A 20,316-nucleotide genomic window follows, 5' to 3' on the forward strand; every position below is an offset into this window, starting at 1 on the left:
TGATTCATCATGCTGGCTGTTCCCGATCACCACCTCCTTCCTGTGCCCAGAAACGTTCCAAGAGGACATGGATTTCCACACAGACTGCAGCGAAGTTGATGAGCCAATAGTTTCCTTTTGGACTTTTTTTTTTTCAAGATGGGCATGGCATCTGCCTTTCTGCAGTCTCCATGTCTTTTCAAAGATAAAAGTGTGGCCTTGCAGTGACCACAGCCAGACCCCTCAGCACTCTTGGATGCAGCTCAGTTGATCCCATGCATGTTTATGGGTCGAGTTCTCCCATGTAATCCCTGACTCAATCCCATTGCTGGCAGTTCTCCTTGAATCCTAAGCACAGATAGCTGGGAGACCCTGATGATAGGTTGGAGGCAAAGATTGCTCTGGGTACCACAGCCTTATCTGTTTCCATTATTACTAGACCATTTCCCCATTTGGGAACAGCTCCACATTTTCCTTTTTCAGTCTTTTACTCCTGGAGTTGTGGCAGAAGCTCTTCCTGTTGCCCTTAAGATCCCTTACAAATCTTAACTCTAACTGAGCTTTGACCTCGGGAAAGAGACTGTGTGTGATCCCCTTGGACATTTGCAGCAGATTCTACATCAGCCCAGAAACCTGAGTTAGCTGTTCCAATGGTGGAAATGTACAGAACGTTCAAACGCTAGCACCAAGGCTATTAAGAAATGTAATATCTGAATGTCCCGCATAAGCTTCAGTATAAATTGTACTCTTCTATATCTGTCCAAAGGCAGCTGCTTTGTTCTGCTTTGTCAGGAAAACTGTTAATAATTTAATAATGAAAGGGAACTAATGAGGCCTATGGATTTGAGCCTCATGCTCAGATTATCCAGTGTCTAATGAAGTGTGAATTTTGACTGAAGCTTTTTCCACCCTGAGGGGAAAAAGCCACTCTCATCCATGCGGATTCTCCTGTGACTAATAAAGGGTGAGCTCACGCTGCAGCTTTTGCTGTACAGGGAGTACAGGTAAAGTTACTCTCTAGTTCCTAGCCCTCATTTTATGACACTTAGGAAAACATGTAATTCTGGAGATATCTACCCCTTTAATTCAAATTTGACCAGTGGGTTTGGGAGTTACTAGGGAGAATGGACAGACTGACAAACACTGTTCCAAAGTCATTATTTAAGCCTCGCGCACTTTGAAACACCCCAACATTTTCACTACTTTGCATTTCAAACAAATCTCATTGGAAAGGTGCAAAATAATTTACATCAAGTATTAGCCTAATTTTTGAAACAGGTGAACCGTAATGATTCATCTTTTGAAAAACATATCCCTTCTCAAATACTGTAGACTAACAATTTCATACGCATATATATACTCCATGCTTTTCACAGATGGCTTACATGTTTAGTATCTTATATAAAATAAGGCTGTTTCTAATGTAAGCCAAGAAGACTTCTGTAAAAAGAAATATTATCTACCATTTTCTTTCTCTAGTAGACCAAGCTTGGATTTAGCAAAGAGGAATGTTGTCTGGTCTGATTTGGATGCATACATTCCATGAACAACCTCTCAAATATATGCATGAGGCTGTTGCTGTCACCTTTCCTAGACAAATACATTCAGGCTAATGACTGAGGGGCGAGGTGTGTTTTGCTGTGGCATAGCTAACATGTATTAGCTATCTTGTTTTAAAACCGACGCGGAGACAAGACACAGCACTTTTATTGCAAGGTAAACCAGGTGAGGCCAACCAAAAGCAGCAGCAGTGCTGACTTCCCCTAGCAACCTAGCTGCAGCTTGTCTGATTTATAGGCATGTAGCTACCACATTAATTAAGTTTCCACTGCGAAAAACCTCAACAAAACCAAAACAAGGTCCTGTGCCACTGAAGACAAAGCCCACTGCAAGCAACTGTATATGTGACAGATTTACATTAGCCTGGTAGGGGAATAATATCGATCTCACCCCCACAGCATGTGATCTTGTGTAAGCAGTATTAAAAGTGCCTGAAAAAAGGCAAACCGGCCTATACTGAACTCCAGCCCACTGTGACAGCCAGACTCCTTCCAGTCCTTGTCTCCCCTTAAGTGCTGCGTGTATCCTTGACCCTCTTCTTTATTTTCACACATATTCATCTACAAAGACTCATCACATTGGGTAAAAGAATTATTGTATTATACAAGTGACCCAAAGTACAGGATCTCACAACAGCTACATTGCAGGTGAGAATATTCTTTTTTTTCCTTGCAAACGTATCCTTTCACATCCACCTGTTCTCTCACATAAGCAAATACACATGCAAACAGACTGAATGGTTGAGCACATCTCAGTGTGATGCCCTATGTGGCAGCGCAACAGATAATGTGATTTCTGGCAAACAGAAACAAGTCCTTTAGGCCAAAATATTTTGCAAGGAGAGGCTTACTAGCACTGAACTGAAGCATCATCACAACTTTCATACCTATATGGTATTTGCAAGGTATGCCTTCTCTAACATGCAAATAAAACTCAAACAGAAGAACAACTGGAAGTCTTAGCTATTATTAACTAGAGACAGAATCTGGACTTATGTTTTACAGAACAATAAATATTTGGCATCATCTGATCATAGTAGGCTCAGAAATCCAAGTGGTGTCTGCTGCACAGTGGTGCAAATTCAGGCTTGAGAAGTCAGTGATAATCAGGCAGCCAGAGGTGAATTTATTGCAATCTCTTACATCAGATCCATCTTGTAAATTTAGCAATCAGTTGTGTTTTATTGGTTTCAAATTGGTCTAAGAGTGGAGCATCAGGCCTAGTGAATGGTCTAAATGACAACAAAATGAAGAATTTCTCATTCTCATTAGAAAGCAGTGATCAGCATCAACACATCCTGAAATCTTGTATTTTTTTCTATTTCTCTTTTGAAACTTTAAAATAGGAATCATGAGGTCTTTATTACATATGATCACACTATTTTAGTAATTTCGTGAACTGTATTTTCCAGTTTCATTTATTCACAAATTATTGGTTTCAACCAGAGAAATTCCAAGTTATTTTAATGTACATTGTAATATAAGCTATTCACAAAAGACTGACATCTGAATTTTGTCAAAGCATGGGGAAAACCAAAAAGCATTTATCAATCATTTTCCTAAAACTGGGCTTCACTACAATGTGGTTTTGTCTTCTCTCTCCACATATCTTGATTGGCTAGTTCTATTTGAAAAACAAAAAACAAAAGACAAAAAACAAGGGCACTTTCCAAAGTGCCAATTTTAAGTCCTTCCTTTCCCTGCTATTCAAAAATTTAATTTCCTTGATCTTTGGAGGAAAGTCTCGCATTATTTCTGATGCTCGCAGCAACCACTTTGCTCATACCCCTTAGCACACAGGAGCCCGAGCTCTTCTGTAGTACAGTCGTTCAAGGTTTTTCCCTCACCCTCATTACATGTACAGCTGCCTGCCTCTGAAACACCTGCCAGGTGTATCCCCTGGCCTATTTTCTCCTACTAGCCTCAGCGTCACCCTCCCCTTTCATTATCCCTACTTCCAGCCGACCTCCACCATCCATGCCGACGCTGTCCCCCCCACCACAGGGGACCCCAACGGCAGCGTGCCTGGCGGCCCGCTCGCCATCGCCAGCTAGGCCAGCTGCCCGGGACACAGGGGGCGCCACCTCCACGCTCTCGCTAACACGCGATTATTTCTACCCCCTTCCCGTGCGACCGGCCCAGGCAGGAATTACAGGCGTGGCCATTTCACCACGCTCAGTAGCCCTCCAGCCCAGCATGCCCTCCGGAGGGAGCGGGCGGCCAACTGGCAGCAGAGCGGCCGCCAGCCGGGCGGGCCCGCGGGCTTCGCCCTCGGCTCAGACCTTCTGCGCCTCGACCTCCCCCCTCATTCCTGCCTGCTCCGGGGCGCTTTGCTCAGGACCTTTAGGAAGCCGCAGCCCAGCGCGGTCAGGAACGGGAGCAAGGCCTGCCCCCGAGTGCCGCCGAGCCGCCCCCCTGCCCTCAACTGCCCCATCCTGCCCTCCCCTCAGGCGGCTTCTCCCCTTCCGCGGCCCCCCCGCCGCTCTCTGCCCCGCCCCGCCGTCGCGGGCGCGTTCCCCCCCCGCCATTGGCCCGCCGTGACGGCAATGGCGCGGCCTCCCCCCGCGCAGGCGCGGCGCTGCCCTCCTCGCGGGCTCGCGCGGGTGTCCTTCGCTCCGCCTCGCCCCCGCCCCCTCCCCCCCACCCCAACGGCTCTCCGCGAGCCGCCGCGGCCGTTGTTGTCAGTTGCGTCTGGGAGCCGCCGCAGCGGCAGGGCCCGGCGGAGCAGCAGCAAGCCAGTCAGCCGGCCGGCCGGCCAGCCAGGTGCGAGGCAGCCGCCGCCGCAGCCCCTGCCGCCCGGTCGAGGTGTCCCCGCCGCTCCCGCTGGCGCCTTCGGCCCTCTCTCTCCCTTCCCGCCGCGCCCCCCGGCCCCGCCGCCGCTCCCGAGGGCAGTCGCGACGGGCGCTGCCCATGCAGGGGGCGGCGCGGGGCGCGGCGGCCCGAGGAGACGCCGCTGCTGCAAGCAGTAAGTTGCCGGCGGGGTCGGGCCGGTGAGGACGGGGCCGGCCCGGTGGGGTGTGGTGGGTTCCCTTCCTCCCCTGCCTTCGCCTTTCCGTTTCTCCCGGAGCCGGCCTCGCCCGCCGAGCTCCGCTCGGCCGGCCCAATGGCGGCCTCGGCCCAGGAGGCGGCGGCGGGAGGACCTTTCCCGGCCGCCGAAGGTCGGTGTGTCGGTGCCGCCTGGGGCTGGAGGAGCGGGATCTGGGGGGAGGGGAGGAGCGGGTGCTACTGCGGGGACGGCGGGCTCCCGGCGGGAGCCTCCCGCGCCCCCCGGGCGGCAGAGCCCGGCGTGCCCCACGCCCGGCCCTCTCCCCCGCCCAGGCGCTGTCCGTGCGCTGCGGCCCCGCGGCAGCCGCGCGTGTGACCGGCTCCCCGCCGCGCGGCTGACACCTGACCCCGCGCGTGGCGGTGCCCGTGCGCGCCCGCCCGGCCGCGTGCCCTCGGCGGCCGCCCTGCAGGGTCACCGCGGGAGAAGCGGCGGCGCGTTCGCCCCTCCGCCACCGCGCTGCCCTCGCCGGCTCCGCCTCGTGTGTTCTGTCGCTTGGGGAAAGAGATAAACAAGCCAGGCGAAGCCCTCCGGTTCGGGAGTCGGTCCGGTCACGGGTGCGCGCTGGGGGAATGACGGTGCATCTTGCCCCTCGGCCCGTGTGCGGAGCCAACAGGTTCGCCTAGCGTGCGAGCCGGGGCGCCGCTCGCAGCGGGAGCGTGTCCCCGACGGAGCCGGGGGGCACTGGTGCCCCTTCTTCTTTGTCAGTACGCGCATCGCTTCTGGCAGTACGCTTGCTGCAACGAATTTACCGCCTTTGCGTTACTATAGAAATGGGTCAGATAAGTAGGTAAGTCCTGGATAGAGGTCTCCGTGCTTTTTGCGAGGTGGGTTTTGGCACCCAGATGGTACTCCACTGGTTAAGTTGATGGAACGTTACTTTTAAAGCTGTTTTGGTTGATATACGGTCTTGGTAATAGCTGAAGGACAGATACGTGTGGTTGGGTTTGGTCGTTGGTGGTTTTTTGTTCTGTGTTCTGTGTTTTTTTTTGTTTTTTTTTTTTTTTTTTTTAATGAGTAGACTGAATAAACTGTTGGAGAACATCCACTAGGGAAAAAGCCTACATTGGCCAGAGGACGGTTGGTGACAAATGTGACCTATTTTCAGATTGGATATTTTTATTGGTAAGGAATGCTGGAACACCTGTGAAGGAGAAAGCTTGTCGTGGGCTTATAAAAAGCTTTGAGTTTTTGCCTGTGCATAGAGAGTTTCTTACTGATCGCGTTGCTTTCAAAAGCTTGTTAAGAGCAGATATGCAAAGAAGTGGTTTCCTCAATGGTACCATTACAGTTCCTGGAGCAGCTGAAGTGTATTGTGTGATTTACAGCCATCTAGCATGAATGAATTGCATGCAAATCTGCTTACGCCTGCCCTCTGTAGTGCAGTCACTACTTAGTCATATAGGCTGCTTTTTGGAGTTGTTTGTTATGGATATATTTAGATCTTCAGGCTCTGGGGAAGGACCAGTTTAATGAATCTCAGCAAAATGAAATCTATATAGAAGTGTTTACAAGCAAATGTTCATTATGTTGGAATTAAGCAGTTTTTGCAAGGCGTGCACCATTAGGAATTGAGTTAATCAGTGGTGGGGTTTTTTTGGTAGTATATCACAGAAAGTGGTAATTTGGCTGGAGGTTATTTTTGTACTATTGCTAATCCTTAGAAAGAAAGAATCCAAAAGAAACTTACAAAGCTAACAGTCATTGCTATATATTGCAATCAAATTTTAAGTTGTGGAACATGTTGAAATGTGAACTTAAATAGACTAGTATCTGCCCGTTTTACTTCTAGAGCATGAAAACGTCCAGATTTGAGGACTTAACAATAAAAGCAAAGGAGAGGAAGTCCAGTCTTGTCTTGCGTTTTTCCTGAATATTCTCGATGACCAGAAAAGTGGTAGAATGATGGCATGATTTTTCAAGTGGTTGGGAAAAGAAGCTAACCTGAATGCTGGAGTAGTGCCAGCTAAGCAAGGTATCATCTAAGACAGCACGTTCATCTGGCTCTGAGAGAATCTTTGCGTTCCACAGCTGAGGCTTCCAACAAAAACTGGGAAAAGGGAAGATAACATCTTAAGAGGCCTTAGTGATAAACTGTTGTCTCGTGGTTTTTTTTTTCGAGTAGAGATTGAGTTTTGGATACTGAAATTTGTGTGGTGTACTGCTGTTCTTGAATCATCTTGCTATGAGAACTGATATTCCCCTGTGGTGTGGGTGGTTGCACTGTAAATACATCGTCTGCTTTCTGATTATTTTAAACAAATAGAATGTTAAGAGTACGCATGTTAATATGCTACTGCAGATATTCACTTGCAGTAGTCATCTTCCTCGTGCACTGTTCTGACCAACCTGATCTAAGACTTTAAGTCACTGCCTTCAATACCACCTTTGAATAACTCTTTTGCAGTCTAACGCCTTCAGTGTATCGTTGTTCTTTTTATCCCACTAGTGACTGTAATGCCAAACTAATGCCTTTGTCTTGCTTTGCCTGCCTTGCTTTCAAGGGCGCAGTATCCTGGTGCAGCTACCTTTTTTTCCTCAGAATGTGTCTGTCATGAAATAATGCACTACTTTTCTTGGATTTTTGTCCGCTTTCAAAAAATCACTGAAATGCTGTAGCTATAAAACTTCTTGATGAACTTATGTACATTCCTAATTAATAGTGGGTTTTAATTATGTCTTAAAATAAGAAACCAGCGAAACATGGTTCGTTTTGTATATAGGGCTAAACTGCAGTGTATGATGAATATAGTACAATTAAATTGCATAAGCTCTTAACTCTAACCTATGGGGTTCTGCACATCTTCCTTGTCACACTGCTTTCAAGCACTTAACTGAAAGCTACAGCTTCTGTAATAATGTAAAGTAGCTATTGTTTTAATACACATAACAGTATTATGTAAGAGCTTAGGAGGATTTGAAAAACTGTATATTCACTTACAATTCTGGGATAGCTTACCCTAGCAGAGTTCTAGTACACATAAGTTGATTAAGTCACCAATGTTAAGAACTTAATGAGGAAAAAGGGCCGTGTAGTTTTTACACTTGTGAAATACAAAACAGAGCATGTTCACTTTCTGAGAAGCTGATCTCTCAGCCGCACAGTGGTCTTCTACAACAGTGTTGGGACATGAGTGTTGCACCGAGTTTGACAGACTGATTTTTCCCTCTTCATATGCTGTTCTGTGACTTCTGCAGCAGTCTTCTATCTGATTACTGGCTGGACTTAAATCAACTTTATTTGAGAGATAAGATGATAGTCTAGACTTTTATAATTTTAGTTCATGTTGAAGTATGGTGAATTTCAAGTGTCTGCCAGTTCCTAACTAATTTAGGATTCTATAAATGAGGATAAAGTATTGAAACTGAGTTACTATAGGTTGGGGTTAGTCTGTTTCTTAAGGCTTCCTAAATAGAAAATGTCAGTATGTCAGAGGCAATGTAAGTCAATTCAGTTACTTAAGTTTTATGTTACCACATGTATTGCTAAATGGATGAAGCGATGTGATATCTAAGTTCAGGGATAGTTCTTAAGACATTTAATAGAGATTATTATATCTTGTAATAGGTACTAAGAGTATGTACACATATTTGCAACTGAATACTCACATTTGAGCTAGTGTTTGATGCTCCCTTGATACAGAATAAAAATGATGTTTCATTCTGAATTTACGTGGCAAAGGTCGTGTTAGGTATCACAACAGTGGTAACTTTCTAGAATGTTAAGCCACACTGAAGTGTTTATTGATTAATCATGGAATGCTCCTGTTAGGGGTCTTTGCTATGTGGTCTGGCATGAGAAAATTATGTGGTGATGTTAATAAGTAGATTTTTTTAAAAAGGTGAAACTATTCTGAGAATTCATGAACATGGAGTAGGTGAAGTGCTTCCTCTAAAGGAGTCCAGACTGGTGGAATAAAGTCAGACTTGTTTGTTTTCTGCAAAGTTCCTGCAGTAGGTGTTCTGGAAATAAAGATGTAGTATCCCATCTAAAAGATAGCGATACTGTCATGAATCACAATGATATGACTTCTGTCTGATATGCAAAGTATTTCTTCATCAATTTCATGTTCTTAGTTACTTGGGGACACACATGCACACAAAAAGGGACAATGTGATGAGATTTGGAATATTAAAGCCTTCAGGCAGCTACTTGGATACTGCTTATCAAGCTTGGAAAAGTGTAAGTTTGGGCGAGGCAGTCCACTACCATTATCTCTGTTGCTTATAAGTCAATTGACTGTAAAGCTTGTTGGTTTCTGTAATCTGCAGACTTCTTTGGTATCAGATCTTGACTGGTTACGTTTATGAATGTGTATAACTGAAACACCCGTGCTAATTTCCTGTAGCTGAGGAGAATTTTTTCTTTTGGTGGAAACTGCAAAATGCAATCATTTAAATTTAAACTAATTTTTTTATTATTTAAAGGCATCACGGGGTCTGAACAAGAGTTTTCTAACTGATTTGCAGGTACAAAAAGAAAATACTGGCAGAAATCACAAAATTTGGAGCGAGTCCTTTTTAAAACATGTTATTGTGTACTGCTGTGCAAGAAGATAATTTAAGGGGCGTGGCCATTTGGGATGATTTGTTCTTCTCTTAATCTGCGGTAATACTATAAGAACAACTTTAGATCTTAAGTGGTGTATTGCTGAAGCATCTGGTATGTGAACAGGGGGGTGATGTTGTCTGCTTGTATTACTTTTTTTTTAATTTGTTTAGCTAGATACTGGACTTTGGGAGTAGGCACAAGAGGAAAATGGAGACAACGTGAAATTAATTGCTTTTGGAGCTGTGGCTGGTAGGAGGGCTTTAAGTGGGGTTCTCAGATGCAGATCATGTTTGTCTTGTGTATGCCTCCTCTTAGAAATGGAAAGTGCCTTGTGAACTCCAGTGATTATTAGCATGGTTATGAAAGTATCTTGGGCTTTTAGCACATTTCACAACTAGAGGCAGTTGGAATCAATGCCAGTGACTACTAATGATGGGTTTGCCAGTGGAGCGTAGTTTGGCACATCTGTCCTCTTAATAGCTTTGGTGTGTAGTCTGTAATCACAATCTTGCTATTACTGCTACTATCTTGCTGTTGCTTTGCAATATCTACCTACTTTGCTGTCTGTATTTTTCTCCCCTCATTCACCTGCTTTTAGTGAAAGAAAAAGGAAACTTGACTTTTAAAGTGAGGGGCCTTGAAGGACCAATTCAGATCCAGTGACTTTTTTTCACTTGTCTGTATTGAAGATGATTCTTGCAAAGGTATCAACTGTCTAGTGGGGTTTCTACAACACAGTTCCTAAATTTTCGTCTGCTCTTTGCTAGCATTCTGCAAACCACTCACCAGAGCTTTGCAAAACCATGTGGAAGAGGAAAGCTTAAAACTTTCCATGCCTGATGTGACTGTACTAATCTTTAGAAAATAAGATGGTGGACAGCAATCCATAAGTCTAAAAGTTTGGGAATTTCTTGTCTAATAAATAAAAGTATTCTTTAATTGAGATAACAAATATGATGTGCAATTCAGGATAAGTTCAATTTTTCTTATACATCAGAGCTGCTTCAAAGTCTCACTCTTAGATCTCGGGTCATGCAGGTTCTCATAATTTTCTGTTACAAAATAACATTAGTAACTTCAATTTCGTCTCAAAACTAAAATACTACATCCCACCCCACCCCCCAACTTTTTTGTTTATAGGTCCAGGAGCAGTGTTTTATTAAGTTTATTGGCCTGCCAAATATTTCTGCTGCTGGCTGTTCACTGAATAGTGGACCTTAGAGTTGAAGCATTCTTGTTAGCATTTTGGTTTTATTTCTGGATTCTAAGAGGAGTTAAGGCTAGGCACCAGTAGCTCTGATGCCTGCAATACATTCTAAACTAACGAAACACTAACATTTCACTACAGGCTTCTCTTATATTTAATGGCAAAATTGTATCAGCAGTTGGCAGTTCTTGTTTTTTTTCAGAGCAAAATTCTGAAGACTATTTAAAACCAAGGGATAAAATTAAATTTTGCAGATTAATTCTTTTTGTTTGGAACATAGAGCTACTTGATAACTTTTTGTCTTCATAATTTTAGGCTTAGCCATGCTGAATGGTAGAGAGACTTTCTGATACATTGTGACGTTTTGGTAATGCTGTACGAGGTGGATGCTGATGCTGTGTGAGATGATAGGAAAATAAAAGAAGTGCATGTACACCTTCAAAAATCTACTGTAGTGTTTTATTGTGGAATTCACCAGGAGCAGGAGAGTTTGTGGGATTTGTCCTCAGTGAGGGGGAAGATGCTGTAGTGCCATGATGTAATGGGGAAAATAACGCATTAGATAGCATTGTGTATATAAGGCCTGAGCTGTAACACTGCTGCCCCTGTACATTGTCTTATGTCCACCCCTGCCTCCCCCAAATGCTGCATCTGCAAAGTCTTTGGCTGTAGAGGAAGGGCTTTGCTGGACTGTGACACCCATGTGCGGAAACAAAAGGAGAATACAGGTACTTAAGATCCCAAGTCCCCTATTGAGTCTTGAATATTCAAGGAGTATTGGGTAGTAGAAAGCTTAAAAAGTTTCATATACTCTGAAAGAATTGCATCATGAGTAGTTTTCAGAGCATGTGGTGTGCATTAAGTGTGTATGTTCTTCAGGCTTCACTCTTGCAACATTTTGTACCTGTTTCTGGCATGTTGGCTTTCCCTTATATAAAAGGAAAGCTGACAGAAAACCCACTTGGGGAAAAGCAGATTGGTACACTGGTGAAGGTGTAACATCATCCCATGTAAGTAGTGGCTCATACAGTAACAAAGATTGACTGTTTTTAAAGGCTTGCAGGTTAGGCTGTGAAGGTATCTTACAGTAGGGTGGCAGATAAAAAATTACAGGAAATACTGGAAAAAATGTTGAAAAATTATACTTGCGCAGTTGGTATGCTGAGTTGATGTTTCCTTCAGTCTGCTCTCAGATTCTAATGATTTGTACAAATTGTTTTTAGAATAAAAAAAAATTCTTCTGGATCTCTGATCAGTTTATGTCAAATCTTGTTTTACAGTTCTAGGAAGACTAGCAAAATAAGTCTTACTGTCAACATATAATTATGTAGTAAATAAATAACAGCATCTATACCAATGATTTATCTGAGATGAGAGAGCAAAAGGAGAAACAGGGTGAGACTTACTTAATCTGTCTTGTGGTTGTGTGCAATGTGTGCATCTGCTGAACTAGTCATCCTAAACTCCTGTTACAGAGAATGAAAATGTGTACTTTTAAGCAATGATTCATTGGATGTATTTAGCTATCTGCTTTAGGGTGCAATTTGTTTTATCACAGACTCTTACCTGTGTTGACTGCATCTCCATTTATCGTGAGGGGGGACAGGAATGGTTAGCTGTCTGTGGACAGACAAGTCCCAGCGAAGATTACTTCAGCTTTCATGTCTGTTAGCCTGGTAATGCAGGGAAGTTTTTGCATTGATAGTAGTACAATGTTTTGTTGAAATGGGACCTTGAATCTTCATTTTCTAAAGAAGTTAATCTACATAGCAAGGTAAGATGAACTAGGCTGGTCTTACAAGCAGTGTATAATCTGATGAAACTTTCTGGACAGGATTAATTGCTTAAAAATTATTGTCTCTGAAACATGCTGTTTTTCTAAACATATCTGTTAGAGATCTATTCATCCATCTTTTAGAGATGGTTGAATCACAGTACTGTTGCTAAGCTTCTTAACAGGATGCGTGCAATATTACAAAACAGCTTCTGCAGATCTCCATTACAGAGGCTGTTTGCAGTCTGTTGTGGGATAGGACATACAAGCTTCTATGGAAGGAAGGATCTGTTCTGAATCTATTTACTGGTAAATGTCTACATTGCATAAAATGAGTATTGGGGGCGTAGCTGAATTCTGGTGTAGTTAGGGAAAACTGCAGTTTTAAAACTGTACCTAGCCACATGGATTAAATGCTACTGACGGTTAGTAAGCTTGCCAACTAGAAGACCCAAACTCTGTAATGCTGAAAAATGAACTTACAAAAGGACTTGAGGTAATGTGAATGAAAAGACAGGGAAATATTTTCTGTGATGTAACAGTCCCTTAACTGTTTTTCCTTAGGCTGTAGCTTGGCTTGCTGGCAAAGTATGGCTGGTTGAAATTTAGATTGTTGTGTGCTGCAGTTTGCACCTCTTTTTGTTTGGTAAAAATGTTCAAGGTGTCACATTGTAAACTGGATCAATGAAATGATCTGTTGTTAAAACTAACCCTGTTTTGGAGTGTAATGGTAGTAGATAGTTAAATCTGGATGTTTGAGGTGGTTCCATTTTTAGTTAGCCGCAAAAGTTTTACTGAGGTGACTAAGGAGACAGTTGCAAGAAAAAGGGTCACAACGAAGCTTCAGCTTGAAAGCTGCTGGTACCTTGTGAAACTGCACTTAGTTGATTCTTGTGCTTTCAAAGTTCTGCTTTCTTGCTCTAGAAAAGAAGCTATTGTGAAAAGTATTGATATAGCAATTGTGAGCCTTCAGGTAGCACATTCAAATTATAATCAAAGCTTGTATCTATATACACTATGACAGTTTTGCATCCATTTCCTACTACTGAACAATTCTTAATATTGGTGTGTTCACTTAAAGCCATGTGTGCATCTAAGATCCTTGTGTTTAGCTGTGGGAGCTTAATTTTTGAAGTTCTATTTTAAAACAGAATTGAAGGTTTGTTGGTTTGTTATTATGGAGACTTCATGTTAAACTATTAATAAATCTGCATTAGTTTTATTTCCGCTAATAGTGCTGCAAAATTATTAAGCATAGTTTATCTTCCATTTCTGTAAGCTTTTATCCTATTGATTACTGTCTGATGTATTTCTCCAAGGCTTAAGCGTAACTGATTTTTGCTGGAATTCTGTTGACAAATTGATGTTTATGTGTATTCTGTCATTTAGAGATAAATCACTTACTGAGTTTGTACAAAGATGGTTGACAACGTGCCAAGTGAACAGAATAGTTAGTATAAATCTTTTACTCCTGACTGTTATGGTTACTTAAATTCAGATGTTACATTTTTACATCTGGCTGGTTTGCTCTCTCTCCCTTTTGCTCTGCCAGGGATGGAACCTTCTTGAATTTAAGAAAGAAAAGCTAAGTCAAAGTTGTCTGAGGCTTTTTCACCTCCATCTTCTTTACCTCTTTCAGTAACAGAACTGGTTTTGTCATGCACTAAGAAAGCTCTGTCTGCAGGTGTTGTTTTTGCACCAAAGACTTAATATAAAATCTCTTTTAAAGCCATGCCCCCTCAGAGTAAAGGTGTTCCATGATCTGGGCCAGATTTGTAGGATGTGATGAATTCGTGCGAACAAAGATATAAATATTGAGGTTTGACTTAACATTCAAGAAAGAAATGTTCTGTTATAAATTTGAGCACTGGATTTTGTTCTGTTAGTAACTTCAGCTGCACAGGGAATGGCTGGCCATTTTTTGATACAACTTTTATGTTGTGGGGTTTTTTTTTAATTTAAGTGTTCTAAAACTATTAAGTAGTTTAGCAAAATGTATTGACTATAGGATGCATTGCGAGTAAAACAGGTTTGTAAGAACAGGTGATGTCCTAGTGGCAGTTCAAGAAAGTTAATCTTTTTTCTTTTTCTTTTATTTCTTTGGTCTAGAAGCAATGAAGAGTCTAGGGTGCTGTGGAGACAGCTGCCCGACAAAGCGTGTTTGTGTGGTTTGCTTTTTTTTAAGTGCTTGCAGTCCTTTTAAGATTGAGATTGTAGTCGCACAACCATATGGGGCACAGCTGATCAATATTCCCCCTGTTGCTTTGTACAGGTTAAGGTTAGGCGGCTTGTGTGTGCGTATGGACTTTTTTTCATTAGCCTGCATTTGGGGGGTTAGGTCAGTATGATGGAACGTTATACAACTTTAATAAAGCATTACATGATAACATTATGTCAGTGCTCATTAGTAGCAAAAACACTCCCACCAAAACCAAATTGGCCTAAGGAAGGAGTATAGAACAAACCAGAAGATGTGTAGAGAAATGGGAGAATGCTAAAGCCTGTGGAATAACCTTTGTAAAAGGAGTGACTAGGACTGGAGTAAGATTGAACTGAAGGGAGGAAGCTAAAACAGAGTTGCTTGAGGCAAGGTAAACAGAGTATGATAGTTCTTGTTTTGGAACAGACAGTGAATGAGAAGATGCACAAATTATCAGGAGATGAAAAACAAACAAGAGGAAGTGGTTCTTCTCACAGTACGTAGTTAAGCTATTAAACTTCTTGTTGCAGTATGTCCTTGAAACTAAAAATTCACATGCTTTAATAAAGCACCTGCCCAGTTTCACAGGGAGGGGTGGAATCCATCAAGTGTTATTACACACAAAGCCACTGCCCTCTGATGTAAAGAAGGTTTTGAATCTCTTAAAGATAAGGAGAGTTTCATTATTTATTATGTTTGCTGTTGTACTGTGTTTTTCCCTATGCATCCTCTAATGGTTACTTACTGGGTAGGGGAGAGTTTGACATGGGCGTTTGGTTTAACATAGCATGCTTTAATCCAGTTTTGTACTTTCTGGAGTAAGGATGGGATGGTATTATATGGTTAATTGGGAGTGGCAGGGGAGACTTTGTAAGAGCAGTATGGGATATGTCGGGAAGCAGATATGCCAACCCTGGGTTTGATGCTATGGCATAGTCTAGTGAGGTGGAGTGAGTTTTGGAAGAGCATCTGAAGCGTAGTGCTTAGTAGCAGAATGAAAGGGTACAGTAACACAAAAACCAGTGAAGTTTTTCAAAGCTTGATTATTATCTTTGAAGAAAAACAAACCCAAACCCCAGTGTTTATATGATTGTTAATTACCCTGTTCCTTAAGTTATGAGGTTTCAAAGGTTGATTGATTTCATTCAAATTTTACAGGGGTGGAGGTCTCAAACTGAATTCCCACGGACTTTGTTGAAGTAGACAGCTGGATGGAGAAGAGATTGTACCATGGCTACAGCTGAGAGAATCAGTAAGGTGAGCTTGTTAAACATCAGAGAATCCTCATAGGACCCCCAACCTTGTAATTTAATCCATATGAAACCAGGTTCATTAGTTTCACTGCCTGTGAAATAACTTGTTTAGCAGGCAGTGTTTTTAATCTAATGCTTGCATTAGTTATTCTCAGGTTGAAATGTGAGGGGCTGTTTGTTTGCCAGCTTCCTTTTCAAAGATTTTCTTTTTGAAGTTCAGTTTTGAAACTGCGAAAATACATTCTATAGAGCTCTGGTTTCTGTATTTTGTTGAGTTGGCAATAAGCCATCTAATTTTCATATTTCTAGCTACTTTGCACTCAAAGTGGGAGAAATAGTTAGCTTTTTGAGAGCTACAGAGTTTTATTTAAACCTCCATCGAAGTTAAAAATGCAGGAAAAGTTCTTGGGAGGTTTTGTGTGTGGAAAAAAATGGCAATGGGACATAAGACCTTCAAAACCAGGTTTGAATATGGATGTTTTGTAAGTTGGTTCTTAAATGCCAAATTAACTGGTAAGCAGCAGTACAGTACAAATAAGCTGAACTCTTGAGTTCTGTCCCCTTCCTTCCTACTCTTCCCCTTCTCATGACTCATTCCCAGGACTGACATACGCAACCTACATGCAAACTTTTTATCACCAGTTTTTATAACTCCAGTCAAAATATTTAACGGGACACTTTATTTAGCATGGAGTACATCCAACCCATATGTGTCATTTCAGCCTGTAAAGCTTTGTTCATTTGTTGTAATTGTTTGATTGATTGATAATGCTCAAACTAGAGTAACAAAATTAAGTCTTGTATGTCAGCCTAAGCTTTGCTGAACATGAAGCTGTTAAAAGGAAGAAGGTAAAAGTCCAAAGTCGTGCCATAAGAAGTTTGTACTTGGGCAGTTTCATGCTGCAACATGAAGGAATATGCTAAAAAGAAGATAAATCAAGCATGTTCTTCTTGTCAGTACTCTGTGCTACCCAGATGATTTCTGATGTAGCCGGAAGAGGTATAGATTTCAGCTTTGCCAGTTTTAACTATCCTTATAACACTGGTTTCTTCAAGTGTTACTTGCAAGGTTTCTAACTCAAGAATATGAAGGCCGCTGAGTTTCAGAGAAATTTTCATGATTGTACTGTTGAAATTCACTTTCTTCAAGTGTACTGATGATGTGACTTCAGAAATGTGTCGGTTACCACAGCATAGCTTATCAAACCCTTGGCAAAAGGCCCTGAAGAATTTAATAAGTTATCTGTAATAATGTGCCAATGTAACTTTAGGAGATCTACAGGATAATTTTGCCTATTTTTATACAAATAAATAATCTTGTCTTTATTTTTAGATATGCTTGGCAGTGACAATGGACTATTTATTTGCATCAGATGATACTCTTATATGAAAAGATCACGTTTCCAAAGAGCTTACTTCTGAAACAGAATGGCAGGCTTCAAACGAGGATATGATGGAAAAATTGCTGGATTGTATGACTTGGATAAAACTTTGGGCAGAGGCCATTTTGCTGTGGTCAAACTTGCTCGGCATGTCTTTACAGGTGAAAAAGTAGCAGTGAAAGTAATTGACAAGACCAAACTGGACACTCTAGCCACTGGACATCTTTTTCAAGAAGTCAGATGCATGAAATTAGTACAGCATCCCAATATAGTACGGCTGTATGAAGTGATTGACACCCAGACTAAGCTTTATCTTATCTTAGAGCTTGGTGATGGAGGAGATATGTTTGATTACATCATGAAACATGAAGAAGGTCTGAATGAGGATCTGGCAAAAAAATATTTTGCTCAAATAGTACATGCTATATCCTACTGCCATAAACTGCATGTAGTTCACAGAGACTTAAAGCCAGAGAATGTGGTCTTCTTTGAAAAACAAGGACTTGTGAAACTGACAGATTTTGGCTTCAGCAACAAATTTCAGCCTGGAAAGAAGCTCACCACAAGCTGTGGATCTCTTGCATATTCTGCTCCTGAAATTTTACTTGGGGATGAATATGATGCACCAGCAGTGGGTATGTCCTCTTTGAATTCAACCAGTAATCTAAATTTCAGTACAGTGATATTGTGCCACTCTGTTTTCACTTTCAAGATAATGCCATACGTGGAAGCTAGCTAATTGGCAAGAAATAATATTATAACCTGGGTGAGTTAATGTTGGAGCAGCTGTGTTTGAAGGAGGTACTAAAAACATTCTCAAAAATGCTTAAAATTTCTTTTTGTATGAAATGATGCAATTGTACACATCGTAAACTTTTCTATTAATAGTAATGTGAATGCAATGTGTATGTTTGTATTTACTTTGTTAGAGGATGCATCTTTTCAGAGAAGTGCCTGGTTTTAATGTATTTTTGCCATCGCCACTCCCTCCCTCTCTCCCTGCAAAAAAGTCCAACCATCCAGTGATTTTATTTGCTCAGTTTAGCCATATAAGAATGACGTTGTGAGCCCAGGCTGCTGACATGTTCTATGGCAAGGTGGTAGGAATCAGTTTTTAATAAATACTAGCTTGGCTGTGGAAGGAGGAGACAGGGAATTAAGGAAGGCTTTAACTCCCTCTAACCCTTCTCTGCCCTTTTCTTGTCTGAGAACTGAAAGTGGGGGCTTAGTTCCCAGTTGCTCAAAAGGTAAGAGAAAATAGTAATGTGTAAATTAGTCTGCATGTTTCTGACTGGAAAGGAGTGTGCTAGACAGACTACTACTGATAATTCTGTTACTGTCTTTAAGTCTACTACATAGATGTTAGAAGTAACTTAGAGGTGTTTGTTTTACGTTTTTTTTTTTTTAAATAGCTGTAAACATTGATAGAGTTACTGATTAATGTCCTCATACAGACTGCTTGTATCTGTTAGTTGAGGTAGAACTCACTTCTCCCACAAATTTAGGTACATACAATTCCAAATGATGCTTCAAAATTAGCTTATTGTAGTCAACGTGCCTTTTGTGCTTGTGTGCCCAGTATCTAATGCTTTTACTGTCTTAATAACACCCACTAGGACTCTGTCGCTCTGTGTGTGTGTTGCTATGGTTATAGTAGTGGCTGTAGTGATGGTTTAAAGTAATACTGACAAGTCCAATTTATTGCTAATTTTCCTAAGGTAAACAGCCAGCTAATTTTGTATGCTGACAAGGTATTCCCTCACACTGTTGAACTAAAATTTCTGCATTATTTTTAATACAAATACTTTTGGCTAGTAGATCTTACGGTCTTTGCTTAAACATTTGAATGTTAATTCATGGCTTCTGAGTTTGAATAGATATTTTACTATGGGCTTTCTGTACTTGAAAGTACTTTCTCAAGTGTGCTAGAGCTAGGAATTTTAGATGTCTGTGCTGTTTGTGGTTTTGCAAATCCATATTGATGCTACGGTGATGCTTGACAAAATTGACAAAATTTAGGTGAGTTGCTCTAGTCTTACTAGTGGCAAACTAGACATCCTAATTCCAGAGTTCTGTGTTCTGTGGTGATTTTTTTTATTATTTTGAGAATTTCCTGGAGCATGAGTATAACTGATTGCACCGGCCTCTGAAACTAGATGGAAAAGTGCATTTGTTAAATATTCTATACAGTGCCTTATGTGAATTGTTTCTTGAAAAATGGAATAGCAGTCAAATTTTGGAGGATGAGCAAAACCCAAAGCTTTGATATTGCTGCCTAACTGAAGATGCTTGGGAGAAAGAAGGTGTATGGGTATTAATGATTGGGGGAAGGGAGTGCATTAGGAGCATAGTTTAAAAAGTGCATTTTGGGCCTCTTAATGATAAATGTAAGAATGGTGGCGTGACATAAAATGTTTCTTAGGGGACTTTGTAAACAGGTAGGTGAACTTTTGAATAGTGCTAGAAGGAAATGGTTGAACGGATTCATAGAGGGCATCTAGCAAATATAAAGTGGATTGAGGTGAACAGCAGAAAAACTAGAAAAAATAATTTCATCTAGCTAATGTTTAAGGATGCTAGTTGTATTTCTGCGAATATTTAAATACACATCAGTGGTTAGGTTTTGCTTACTTATTTCCCAGTATACTGTCTCAGTTACTGGATACTAGAAATTCTGTCCTAAATTATAGATTGCAGTGCTTGTATTCTAAGTTCTTCAGTGGCAAGTTTTCAACACTTTGTAATGCATTACAAAATCTCTGTCAGTACAGTAGCTACAGAATAAAAATATGAGTTTACTACGAGTTGCCAATAATGACCTGGAAGAGTCTGGATTTTCCTTTTCTAACTGTGGGTAAAAAGGTAAGATAACACTATGTAAGGCTTCTATATATGACTTATCTGTGTATTTTAAATGCAAAGATTGTGGGGGGAAAAAAAAGAAAAAAAAAAAGGGGTGCTTCTTTAAAGCCCTCCTTCCCCCAAATGGAGTCTTAAATGTAAAATGTGAGAATAATATAAGTTTAGGGAATTTATCATTAACCAGGTAATTATGCAACTGAGAAATCAGCTTGTGCAAACCTTTCTTAACCTTTAGAGACAAACTTTCCTGCTAAGATGAGGTCATACTTGTGGGCTGGAAGTATGTATAAATTCAAAGTGGACATTTTCAAAAGAGGAGAAATTACATCAGTTACATTTTCATGCTAGTAATGTGCAAGGTGTATATATATATAACCTGAAATAGTGATGAAGTGCTGTGAACTCATTCAGCTGTTGGCTGAATAGGGCTATTAATATTGCAATAACTCTGACTGACAATGGCAAAGAGATTTTGCCAGTTAGGATGAAATTACATTATAGCTGA

The 20,316-nt window shown here is 41.3% G+C and overlaps 1 protein-coding gene across 2 annotated transcripts in view; it reads left to right on the top strand.

Annotated features, from left to right (window-relative positions):
• Positions 1-4,206: 4,206 nt before the first annotated feature.
• The window catches only part of SNRK (SNF related kinase), a 42,169-nt gene continuing 26,059 nt past the window's right edge, over positions 4,207-20,316 (top strand). The window contains exons 1-3 of one of the 2 annotated variants that reach the window (XM_040589515.1): positions 4,207-4,503; positions 15,473-15,571; positions 16,901-17,584. In XM_040589515.1, coding sequence (XP_040445449.1) covers positions 16,996-17,584 — 589 coding nt within the window. In that variant the 5' untranslated portion in view covers positions 4,207-4,503; positions 15,473-15,571; positions 16,901-16,995. Of the gene's footprint in view, positions 4,504-5,285; positions 5,372-15,472; positions 15,572-16,900; positions 17,585-20,316 lie in introns of those variants that run through there. The other variant, XM_040589516.1, reaches the window with a different exon arrangement.

Source organism: Falco naumanni, chromosome 4 (assembly GCF_017639655.2).
Source record: "Falco naumanni isolate bFalNau1 chromosome 4, bFalNau1.pat, whole genome shotgun sequence".
In the NCBI taxonomy this organism is placed as follows: Eukaryota; Metazoa; Chordata; class Aves; order Falconiformes; family Falconidae; genus Falco; species Falco naumanni.